Below are 12915 nucleotides of genomic sequence, written 5' to 3' on the forward strand. Positions count from 1 at the left end.
TATATTTATGAATATGATTAGAGAGCAAAATAAGAATTTGATTGGATAAATAGCGTATCTATAGATACTTATACCATGACTATATGTATGAGATGCCATCCTACCAATGCAAATATGTTACACGGTACCCGGTGCTCAACAAATATCAGCAATATGTAAAATTGCAAGTCGTCCACACATAATTACACGATAATATAACAAAAGAGAGGGTCCACACCCGTACTTCCAATATTTGAAAAACCGTTGTACTTGTTTACATGCATATCTCTTATAGTAACTAATAGGCTAAAATGAATTTTATGCTAAATTAAAGCAAGTCTGTGATGCATCTTTCAGACGAAGAGAGGCAGAGTAGATTGAACTCCAGTGGAAGACAGGACTCATAATTTCTCACAGGAATAAAGCTAATATTGTTTTGGTTTCCATGTCATGCTCAACCACTGTGAATTTGACAAATCAACACATCACCCACTTTGCAATCAATTTTACTTTTTATGATGCGGAAACGTGGGTTTTAAGGAAATTTCGCTTTCATGCTAATAGGAATGCACCTGAAATAAAATGTGAAGAACTTCCATTGTACTAATGAATCGGGGATACTCGTTTGCTTTTGCTTTCCCCGTAATCAATTAATTTTACTGATTTTGGGATTGTGGTTATTGAGGAAATCATATTCTCAGGGTGGTTAGGAGATGCCCATTTGTTACTTTTGTATCACAACGCTGGTTCTGATCACTCTTGGTTTGTGGGTTTTGATGAATTCTGATTCTCATAGACTTTAGAGAAGGCTCATTTAATGTGTTTGTCCTGTGATCGATTTTTAATAATTCGATTTGGGACAAATTTTGGAAATGGCACACAAGGTTGATGACGAGTATGATTACTTGTTCAAGGTGGTATTGATTGGAGACTCAGGAGTGGGGAAGTCTAATCTTTTGTCAAGGTTTAGTCGCAATGAATTCTATTTGGATTCCAAGTCTACCATTGGCGTAGAATTTGCAACAAAAACAATCCAGGTAACATGGCGGGACACCACAATTTTTAAAATTTGCAGTAATTGATAATTAGCATTTTTTTCATGCATCCTCTATATATTGATAATAACACTTGTATCCGATTTTAGGAACTTGTGTTTTTGGCTGTGAGAATTTTCTTTTCTGCCGTTGATTCAAATGTTAAGGTGTTTCCATTTGTTTTGTATGTTAGTTAGCAACAATTCCCTAATTATCGTTTGGGATCGGGTTCTCAATGTTTATGGTATAACTAACAATTTCATTGGCAAATGCTTGTGGAATTTTAAATCCTAGTTTTGTAGCTCATTCTGCTTGAGAGTGTGACAAAATAAAACTCACGGTGCTCTGTGCTTAAGAAATTGTAGCTCATTATATGTCGACAAAATCTCGGGGGACATCATGGTTGCCTTGATATGGTGTAGGGTATGCTTAGTCAATCTTGGGTGACAATATGGGTTGCCCTGGAGACGGTATGGAGTGTGCATGAACAGCTTTTTTAATATTTGCAAACATGTTTCATGCTTAGATCCATCACAATACCATCACAATTTGCATCATGATCCACTGGACCCTTTCTCTGTAATCTAGACCTTTAGGTTTAATTTCTATGGGTTTTTTATTTGTGAAGTTCTAGGTGACTTTTAAATCAGGGTTTCGATCCGGTTGCCCTTTGTTTTGTTGGGCCTTTATGTTCAGGATGTTAATATCTCATACTTTCGGAAATTGCAAACCGGCTAAATGTTTTATGGGATTTTAACTCTGAATGCTACAGTGCACGATTCATCTTTTCTCATTCCAAGCCTATCTGAGTTGAAATTTTCCAAGTTTCACGTTTTTGCTGGAATATCAAACGATTTGTGATATTTTTAACATGTCACAATCAAAGTTTAGGTTTAGCGTTTAAACTGTTTGCATTCTTCCTGATTAACATTTCCTCTTTATTTTTTTGCAAGTTCATCCTTTGATCCACCTTATTTTAGGGTTTACAATAAACATTCAAATTATCTGCTTCAATTTGGGCATTTCATTTTAATTCTTGTACTTCAATTTTCAGGAAACAACTTTGTATGCTATGCTGGATTCTCCCCTGTATAGTATCGTTTACTAACTCAGATATTATGCCTTCAACAATTTGAATGTTAAATTTTGTACTTGTCATCTCTGGACACGCTTAAGTGATTGTCAAAATTTATTAATAATTATATATCTAAAATGGTTAGGTCACAGTTTTGTCACTTTCCCACGTCAAACCCTTTTTGACTGGACATTAAAGTGGTGAAATATTATAAAATATCTGGCATTTACACAAGGGGCTGAACATGAGGAGACCAATTAAATGTGAAGTTTGGGCGAGTTGCTGTCACGTGCAATATCAAAGGCACACGTATAGCATCTCTCTGGAAATTATAATTCCTGAAGGACATGAGATGGCATAGGTATGGGCAACCTTATGATGTATGAACATCCCTTGCTGCATTTATGAGCTGTGGCCCATGGAGCACCTGGATGGCAAAATTTGAATGATAGACTTGTTGAGAAGGCCAGAGGGAAAAGACAGAGGATGCAAGCCTTAGGAATGACAAATGTGAATAGGAAGGTAGAAATAGAGAACAAATGGGAGAAGGCAGACAGGATGGGAGGAAAATATACAGAGAAAAGGAAAAGAAGTGAAGTTGTAGTAGAAAGAAGAGAGAAATGTGAAGAGGAAGGCAAAGAATGGGACGAGGAGAGGGAGAAGGACCATGAAACGTGGCCTCATGGAATGTTCAGATTGCCAGATCTGAACAAAATGGATTCCTTGGAAAGAATTTGAACACTTCATGGCCCATATTGCCCCTACCTGTGCTGCCCTCAGAGCTTTGGAACATGGTATGGTCATCCATCAAAGTATGAAAGATAGAGGGGTTTTTTATAACGGAAGATTTTGAGTGGAAGTTACAAGGACGTGGGAATCAGGAAATAGTGGGAGTATGACATGGCAATGGAGGAAGAAATACACCAATAGACACAAGGAGAAAGGACTGTAGATTGCACCACCTGAATACAGAATTTTTTAAACTCTGTCCCCAATTCTAAGTATAAACATCCTTTAAATAGTTTTGGAATCTCTACTCTTGAGGTTATCATGTCAGGATTCCTGAGACTTGTCATATGCTAAGTAGAATTATCTGAGCCTAAATGGGGCGTGTGAATTGTGGTATTTTCTTAGTCCAAATAATAAAAATATTCTCTGTATAAATGTACCTATATGCTAAATAAATGGAAGCCTAAACAGGGTGATTGAATTGTTTGAAATATGCCTCAATGAAATTTTATCTTCCATTTCATCGTCAGTGTTGCTACTCTACACAGAATTGACTTTATTACTAAAAGAGATGATATATCCTACTATACTGGCTCTATATTCAAGCCGTATATAGATGAGATTCTAGCAAGTGAGATCATTAATTATAAATCTGGAACTTTAAATATAATTTTATGTGTGTGTGTGTGTGGAAGTGGGCTGCATAAGAGTGGATACTATTGATGTGAGTTTTATGCCACTACAACATGCATAGTCAAATAGTTAGTATTTCAAATAAAGCATCGAATCTCCAACTCTCTCTTCAATAAGGAAGCTCATATGCTGAACAATGTATATGAATTGTGTGATCAAATGAGACAACCTCAACGTTCCTTCTTACTGTGAATTTTCACTCAATTGTAATGATGTGATATGCTAGTATCACAAAGGGACTTATGTTGTTCATTCAGTGGACATCAATTACTTCAACTACTTTCAACCAAACAAACTGCAAAGGGTTTAGAAAGCTATTCTACTCCTAGAATGCAAGAGATGATGAATGTCTTTGTGACTTTACTAGACTTAGTTTAACCATTGGCATCAACCAAGCTGGTGCAATCTCCTAATGTAAATGTAGGATGTTCAAACTATCACCAACCCATTAATGTCATCCATTGATGCATATTAATGTGCAGGCATTAATCAAAGTAAAGCTCATAAATATGTCACTTGACCATGCGAGGCAATTTACAATCAAATAGCAAGTAGTGGTATGGTCTATGCAAGTTCAACAAAGATGCATACACAATATCTTCCATTCAACTAAATACTATTTTTAATCAACATGAAATGAAATCCTACAATTAGTGAGAAAATGTGGAAGCCATGCAATACTCCAAAGCAACACAAGTAATCCACAATGAAGGCCAACAATGAATTAGCAATTTCTTTGATAGTATTTGGCAACAATTTCAACAAGTCTTTCTCTACTCTACTCTAAAACTAATGAGTTATAAATTAGAAGGCTTGACCTTTTATAGTTGTTCAATTACAATGAAATGCCAAAATCAATTCATGATCAAGGGCCCAGATTATGCCACCAAAGCCCTAATCTAAAAAACAAATGCAACATTAAATGCGCATCCAATTCCATGAAAACACCACCTTGTGGGCCAGTGAGAAAATTACATTGGACACCATCTTAGCATGCTTATCTCATAGACTTGATCAATTTCTTGGCGATGAGAAAATATCTATTGAAACTCAATATTATCAAGCCTTCAATTGTGATGTTCTGTATTCCCATGTTACTTCTGTTAATGATTTGATAGAGAAAGGAGTTATCATTTGTACTTGAGATAGTTTCTATCATTCTTTGTTACCTTTGCCGTGTTGAAGTTCTCTTGCTCATGATTTTGTGGTTGTAGAGCTTCTATGCTAGTCTGTTCTATCTTTTTTTGATACCTACGAAGATTGTTTTGGACAAGTTTAATCAAAGTTACTCACGATGATATTGTACGAGTCTTCTTTGCTTGTCATTTAGTTTTTGTTCTATTTCTTCTTGGCATGACAATGTGGTTGATTCCACCTCTTGGCTTATGTTCACAATTCTTTATGATGCAGTTATGGTTGTATTGATGGAGTGATTGTATAACTGTTGCCTTTGTGTTTTTTTGGTTGGATTGGTTGTGTAGCTCTTGCCAGCTAACATGTCATCATGCCCACCCTCTTTAGTGTATAGTTTTTGACATAAATGATTCAAATGTTTTTGAAGATATATTGGGTCTCATACATTATTGCCACCCTTTATGCCATTCGCGATTGGAATTCAAGTGTCGCCAGTTACATAGTAATTGTATGACTTTTGTGTTTGGTTCAATACGAAACAACAAGTGTAACTGCCGTCAACCCTTGGTAGAGCATCGAGTTGTATTTAGCAAGTGTAGAAGACCATGTGTGGGTAACGACTCATATATATATATGGCATCATATTGTTTTGTCAAGCGATTGATGAATTCTTCTTGACCATTGTGATTCTATTTGGTACACAGGACAATGACAGTATGAATAATATTGCTTAGCGGTATGTATATATATATATATATGATCAGTAAACAGCCGAAGCCTTGATTATATTAAAATTAATAATAGAACATCAGAGTATCTCCATTCAAATGGGCATTGGTAGGAAAGAAAAGAGAAGAAAACCTCCAGTCTTGCCCAGAACCGTAGTCCTTTATTATTACATTATTAAAAGGGGCATACCCTAGTTGTAATTTTCCAAAATTGTATTACCGCTAAGCAATATTATTCATACTGTCATTGCCTTGTGTACCAAATAGAATCACAATGGTCAAGAAGAATTCATCAATCGCTTGACAAAACAATATGATGCCAAATATATACACACACACACACATATATGATCAGTAAATGGCCGGAGCCTTGATTATATTAAAATTAATAATAGAACATCAGAATATATCCGTTCAAACGGGCACTAGTAAGAAAGAACAGAGAAGAAAACCTCCAGTCTTGCCCGGGACCGTAGTCCTTTATGATTACATTATTAAAAGGGGCATTACCCCAGTTGTAATTTTCCAAAATTTTATTATCAGTATAAGGAAAAGGACTAGAATCATTTTCTGACTTTTATAGTCTTTGATGATTCCTATACCGATCAATCATAATCCTATGTCCGAGATGATTGGTTCAAACAGAACTTTATACTCTTAGTAGGTACCTCTTCTTAGCTATTTTGCCTGAGATGCTTGCACCTTGCTATCAGCTAATTAGTTATACAGCTTAAAGCAAACATTAGTGCTGTTAGTTAAAAAAAATTGATAACTTGAATTCCTGGCAGGATACTACTGAATTGCTTGGTTATTCATGTGGGACAAGAACACTGGAGCCAATCCCATTTAGAAGCTGATCTCTCTCAATTTTGACATAATATTCATTTCTAATGTAAGTTTGATCCTAACATTCTTTAATCAAAACAAGAAACATTTCCAATTATTCTGAGTCCTATTAAAATGAGTTTTAATACATTAATTTGAGAATCACTGAACTTGTATTGATTAATTCTTTCATATATAAAATAAGATTCTTACCCTTATTTAGATAATGCCATTTTTAAACATCATATTGAGAATTTTTTCTTTTTAGAATTGCATTTGTGGATTGCTCTTTATGATCTAAGTACCCTTCTAGGATGATTTGGATCATTCAAATCTGCTTAGTTTTACTATCAAGAATAGTGTGATATTCTCTTATATTCACAAAACATTTCTTCTGTCGTAGCTAAAAACAAAACCCGGTATTATTAAGCAAATAAAGGATACATTCTAAGCAGATTCAATCTAGACACACTACACCATTCAAAGGAGGTGCAAAATTAATCTCACCATTGATATAGAAATAACATTCATATTTATTAATATCGTCATGAATTTACGGAGATTTGGAATAGGGGGAACTCGAGCTACTATACAGTATAGAGAAGCTTGCTAATCTTCTTTTGAAAAGGATGCCAAAATTTGATGTATCAATCAACAACTTGTATTAGATCTAATATTATCCTTAATATATTACAAAGACTAAAAATAGAGCATACTATCTATAATACTATTCTGAAATAAGAAACTTTAGATACATTCATTGATTGCTTGTGGCATACCAACTTGGCTACCTTTGAGAAACAACGCCTTCAAGACAAAAAGGACCTAGCATAGACCAAAACAAAACACAAGGGGCCGAGGGCATAACAGAGGAAACAAAACAGGGGAATCCTCAACCCGACTGCTGGAGTACAAAAACTTGTCATCCACACATAACTCGTATGTGTATCAAACTTCTATTTCTAGAAAACCATAATAATTTCTGCAATGTCCTTGGGATTCTTAGATTGGAAATGTGGCGGGAATTCAAAGGCGCTCTTTTGCTTGCTTGATTTTTCTACGTTAGGGATGCAAAATTCTAGTGCTTCTAGATTCTCGAGCTCCACACCCGGGTGGATATAAGATTTAAAAATGCCAAGGTAGTTTTTGAGCCAAGCCTTGCCTCCATCCTCTACGATCCCTCTCCACTTGAGGAGAAAATGGATGCTAGCGCCCATTTTCGGCCATACTTGATCAAAGGTAGCATACTCTCGAATAACTAGAGAAAGGCGTCTGGGAACAATGGCCAAATCAAAACTCCCAGGTGGATGCGCCATATACATTTCTGGAAGAGGAATCCTAAGTTTCTCATCTAAACTCATAATGGCTTCTTCCAATCCCACACACCAAACTGAATCAAAAACATTATGGCAAAGTCTGATCATTGCTCATTTTTCTACTTTGGCTCTGGTTAGACAACCTATGAATGCCCCTATAATGTCACTATTAGTTCTCCATGAGAAATCGTAGTTGAAAATACCTTCTCCTAGGACATGGCTCACCACAATCCTTGTCATGTCATCCATTGGTTTTAACAGTTGGCTGCATCTCTCGGGTTTCAAAATGCTTAGCGGTATATTATTCTATGTTTATGTATATTATTTTATGTGTATATAATAGTATGAATACCATTTGACTAGTTTTTGTCTATGTGATTTGTGATTCAAAAGGAGAAGCTTATATTCTGTAGATGTCCAATCCTACAAGGACATACAACTAGCGATTGTTATGAGATAACAATTTGCTAAAGAAGTTATTGTCTAAGATTGTGAAGATTTGTATTGAATCCCTTTATTATTCAATAAAGGATCTGCTTTGAGTGTGGTTGGGTTTTTCCCCTTAGGCTGGAGGGTTTTCCCAGGATAAATATTCTACTGTTGTTTCATTCTTATGTTTTTAATGTTATTGATTATTTCTTCTTCTTTTTTATCAGTAATAAGTTTTATTTTATTAATAATAGAATTAACCATGAAAGGCTTGGCCTGGACTAAGGGAATTAACAATGAGAGTACTACCATCCTTGAAAGAAACACTGAGACCCAAACACCAAACAATAATACATCAACCCACCAATTGGGTAAAATCCCAAAGCCTAGGCCAAGTCTGGTGCTTTTGCATGGGATGGAAGGATCTATTAGATGCAGCATCTTTTGGCTTCTTCAATTTTTCCCTTTTGAATTGTTGCCACCCATCTTCAATCCGATCAGCAAAGGTGTCCCAATCACCAGATTTTTTCTCTAGAAGATGCTCAATCTCTTATACCCCTAACACTCCATGTTGGTTTTGATCCTCCTTCACACCTATGGCCTTTGAAGCTTGTACTCTCGCTGGCTCTCATTTTTCTTCTCCTTCAAGAGTACCAATGCTCGTGCTTGGTTGTATCTCCCTTTCTCCCCCCTTCAACATAGATGACCTAGTGTGTGAATCTAGTCGCGTCTCTCATATAGCTTCCCCTGCCAGCTGTAACTGCTTACCCATCACAATTTGTGATAAACTTTTGTTTCTCCCCATTTTTTTCAACAGTATAGTACTCCTCAAGATTTTTCCACCAGGAACCCACTCTTTGTGATTTCACTTTATCACATTTTGAAGCCAAATGACTAGTTTGGAAGCAATTTCTATATCTAAAGAAAGTGCCTTCGTAATCGAATGACTGTACCAAACAACCTTTAGAGGTTTTGATTTTGATTTCTATTGGAAGTCCATCTGTTGTATCAATTTCTATTGAAATTATGGAAAAAGTTGAATGGTATAGGTTTGAAGATTTCTCAACTACCATAAAAAAAATTCCTATCGAATCGCTAATAGCTTCAAGTCAAGACTCAAACCAAACATAAAGAGGAAAGCTCGGGAGCCTTACCCAAATGGGAATTTTGTCAAACACTTCGAAAACTGGATTAAAATCAGGGTGTCAACATTAATACAAATTTCTCTTCCCAACACCAAATTTGATCACCCAAAATTGTCTTGAATCTTTTCAAAGGCAAGAATGAAAAACCCTTTTGCTGTAGGGTATATTTGAACCCTACCAGAAAGAATTGGCTACCAATTGTCAAAGATCCAAGAATGCAATTGTTGCAAACTTGGCCAAAAACTTCTAAAATGATTGATTAAACCCATCTTGGACAATATTGCAAGATTATGTGCCACCTCTTCATCAGCTGCATCGTCTGGATCCATTGAAAACTCCTTGGAGGATATTGGCAAAGCTATTTTATCTAATGAGCCTGTTTGTTGTTGAAACCCCACTTGTTTATTCGTTGATTGGGGCTGGGTCCAAGCCGTAGGCATACACGCCCACAATCCTTTAATGCTGGGTCGGGGAACACCTATCCTCATTTTGCACTATTTTAGTGCCCTTGCCGCTAGCAAAAGTTTGCGGATCACACCAATTGCCACGTTTTTTAGTTGGGAAGACACTCCCAACCTTGCATGCAGAGCCGGAAAATTTTTGAGCTCTCTCTCCGTCTACAAACCCAAAGAGGGACCCGCTGCACTACCAAATGAGCCATTGACAGGCTTGGAAACCACCATCTTCTTGCCTTCCTTCTCAACAACATTATGATCAAATGAGGCCCCATGTTCAAATACAATGGTATTTTTCTTTAGCCGATGTATCAAGCTCTCATCTAGAGCTGTTTCCTCACCTCTAAACAGATTCATAGATTTTGCTGATTGGCCAAAATGAGAAAAGCAGACAATCCTGGGCTGGGGAAGATAAACCCTAGCCCCTCCATTGCCAATCCTTCCGCAGTGCTGAAGCTCCATTCTCGTGTATCTTATCGATTATTTCATCAATAGTCTTCTAGTTCTAATTCTAATAGCTTCATCTTCTTCAAGTTTTCCTTCCTTCTCATCTTGGCCTCTTAATTGTGATGTTCTGAAAGTTTCATCTAACTAGATATTTTCACTTGGGCCAATTAAACTTGGATTCTCGCAAGGAATTCAAGTCGATGATAATTTTTCTTGACACGTAGACTTGTTCACTGTCTTGGTTTGTTGATCTTTGCCTTGCGCATATATTTTCACTTTGATCCTCAAACTAGATTCTTGCTTGAAGTCCTTGAGGTTTGATCTTGCCACACCATCCTTTGTTCTCCAAGCATCTCCTTCTTCCAAAATCACCTTGCAAAATAAGAAAGAGACTTGCATTAAAAGCTTGGATTCATACTTTTTCATCTAATAAAGTGTAATTAATGCAATTAAAATAATGTCGATGAATTTCAAGTATGACAAGCTCAGATCCTCTCTAATTGTAAAATCTGATTGCCAAGTATGACAAGCTCAGATCCTCTCTAACTGTAAAATCTGATTGCCAAAATGACAATTTCAACCGAAGTCAATCTACCAACTTAGATTTTGCATGCACCTACCACTTCTTTCTTATACCATGATTACTTTGTTAGGATCATATTTCGTGCAAATTGCTCAAAGCATTCCAAGTTTAAGTTCAAACCTGGAAGTTTCTAATCCTATGTGCACTTAATTTATCTCCCAAAACCTTGTATTTACTTTCTTAGTTTCATTGATGCAAATGATTTAAAATGGTTTTATATGCAATTTTGCAGGTGAAACTAAGGTTTAACTCCAAGAAAGGTGTGGTCGTGTTGTCCAAGAGTGGACAAGAGGGTGGTGGATGTAAAAGATAAGGATTTCTGATAGAGATCTACTATAGTGAACCTTCGATCTATATATTGAACAGAATATATGTAATAAAATTCTGAATATTATAGTGAACCAAATTATCTTGAACAGATCTGAATTACCAATGATATAATATTACTGTTGAAATAGACTGAAGTCACTGCTGAGATCAGAGCATGGCCGATGTGATTGATGCCTTTATCAGCCAGCGACCAATCTATGTAAATACTCTTTCATAGGGTCATGTTGCCGCAGGGACATGACCATAAACATAGCACTGCCGACAGTATAATTAATTTGCCCGATAGAAACAGGTTAATGGGAAATTCATTTATAATTGACATATGAATTAATGAATATATATATATATATATATATATATGTATATATGTGAAAATGTGATTAAGTATAGACTACAATTATATATACCAGAATAATATATATGTATATGTATTTATGTATGTATATGTATTTATGTATGTATATATGTATGTAAGTATATATATATATACATATATATGTATGTATCTATATATATGCATACATAAATATATGATAATGATAAAGTCACCAAAACATATATATAGAAAGATGTACGTTTCACTTCAACAGAAGCTATACTTGAACACTCCCTCTTAGCGAGGGAGAAGTGAAACACAAACGTTTCTTTTCCCACATTCTCTTGATGTGTGCACTGGTATCATTTTCAATGATACCCATCAAGAGAATAAATTATTTGGTTTTGATACTTAGAACCAGTAGTATATCAGATAATCGAAATCACCATGTCATGAACTCTATCATGACAAATATTATGATCTCCAGCACTCTGGGACAATAAGTCTAATCGTAATATGTTTATTATCATGACTTCCGGTTATCCAGAGTTACAACATACACTTGTTACGATAAGAGGTTTATCATTAGTAAGATCGTCAACTTACAATGATTACCTTCTGATAATATATGTCAACGAAAGATCATCAACTTTCATTACATATCTAATGCAACCATAAAATAGTGGCATATAACACTGAATATACATAAATAAAAGAAAACTGAAAGTTGATTTCAGTGATTACAGTTACATTTTATCCATACCAACTTTGTCTCTGAAATATTTCAATTTGGGCTTGGCAAGAGGTTTGGTAAATACATCTGCTGTTTGTTCATTTGTACTTATGTATTCTAGTTTGAGAACATCTCGATCTACCATATCTCTAGTATAATGATAATGTATTCCAATATACTTAGATCAATTGTGAAAGATTGGATTTGCTGATAGCTTGATGCAGCTTTGATTGTCACAGTGGATAATTGTAGGTTTCAAGGGTTTCTTGAATAATCCAACCAATAGTTTTCTTAACCATACTGCTTCTTTGGCTCCCATGGAAGAAGCTATGTATTCTGCCTCAGTAGAACTTAAGGCAACAAATGATTGTTTTCTGCTAAACTAGGAGATCATTGCAAACCTGAGATTGAAACAACACCCTGTAGTACTCTTACGATCAGTAGAGCTGCCTGCCTAATTAGAATCTGAATATTCATGACGACTAATTTCAACTTGATCATATTTGAGGCCCATACCAATTGTATCACATAAGTATCGTAGAATGTGCTTGGCTACCATGAGATGTATCTTCGTTGGCTCACACATGAATTGACTTAAGGCATTAGTTGCATAACATATATCAGGGCGAGTGTTTACCAAGTACATTAGTGACCCGATAATTTGTCTGTAGTAAGTAGGATCAGTAGGTTCAAATTCAAATCCGTCATTCTTTAGTTTATGCATATTAGCTTCCATAGGAGTAGTTAATGGTTTACAATCCATCATTCCAAACTTAGTTAGAATGTCAACAATGTACTTTCCGTGATTTAAGAAGATATAGTTCTCCTTTTGCTTGACTTCTAGACCTAGGAAGTAATACAAAAGCCCTAGGTCTTTCATGTCGAATTCTGTTGTCACTTCTTGCTTGCATTTTGCTATAAGATGTTCTTCACCTGTTATTAGTAAATCATCAACATATAATAC

At 35.7% G+C, this 12915-nt stretch overlaps 1 protein-coding gene across 1 annotated transcript in view; it reads left to right on the top strand.

Moving 5' to 3' along the window:
- The first annotated feature begins 292 nt into the window (after nt 1-292).
- LOC149544644 (ras-related protein Rab2BV-like) overlaps nt 293-12915 on the top strand; it is a 59021-nt gene continuing 46398 nt past the window's right edge. The window contains exon 1 of the mRNA XM_089795231.1: nt 293-1016. Within this exon, the coding sequence (XP_089651357.1) occupies nt 852-1016 (165 nt within the window). The 5' untranslated portion in view covers nt 293-851. The remainder of the gene's footprint in view (nt 1017-12915) is intronic.

The sequence above is a fragment of the Cupressus sempervirens genome, chromosome 8 (assembly GCF_028749045.1).
Source record: "Cupressus sempervirens isolate cs-2001-9-10 chromosome 8, ASM2874904v1, whole genome shotgun sequence".
NCBI classification, from domain to species: domain Eukaryota; kingdom Viridiplantae; phylum Streptophyta; class Pinopsida; order Cupressales; family Cupressaceae; genus Cupressus; species Cupressus sempervirens.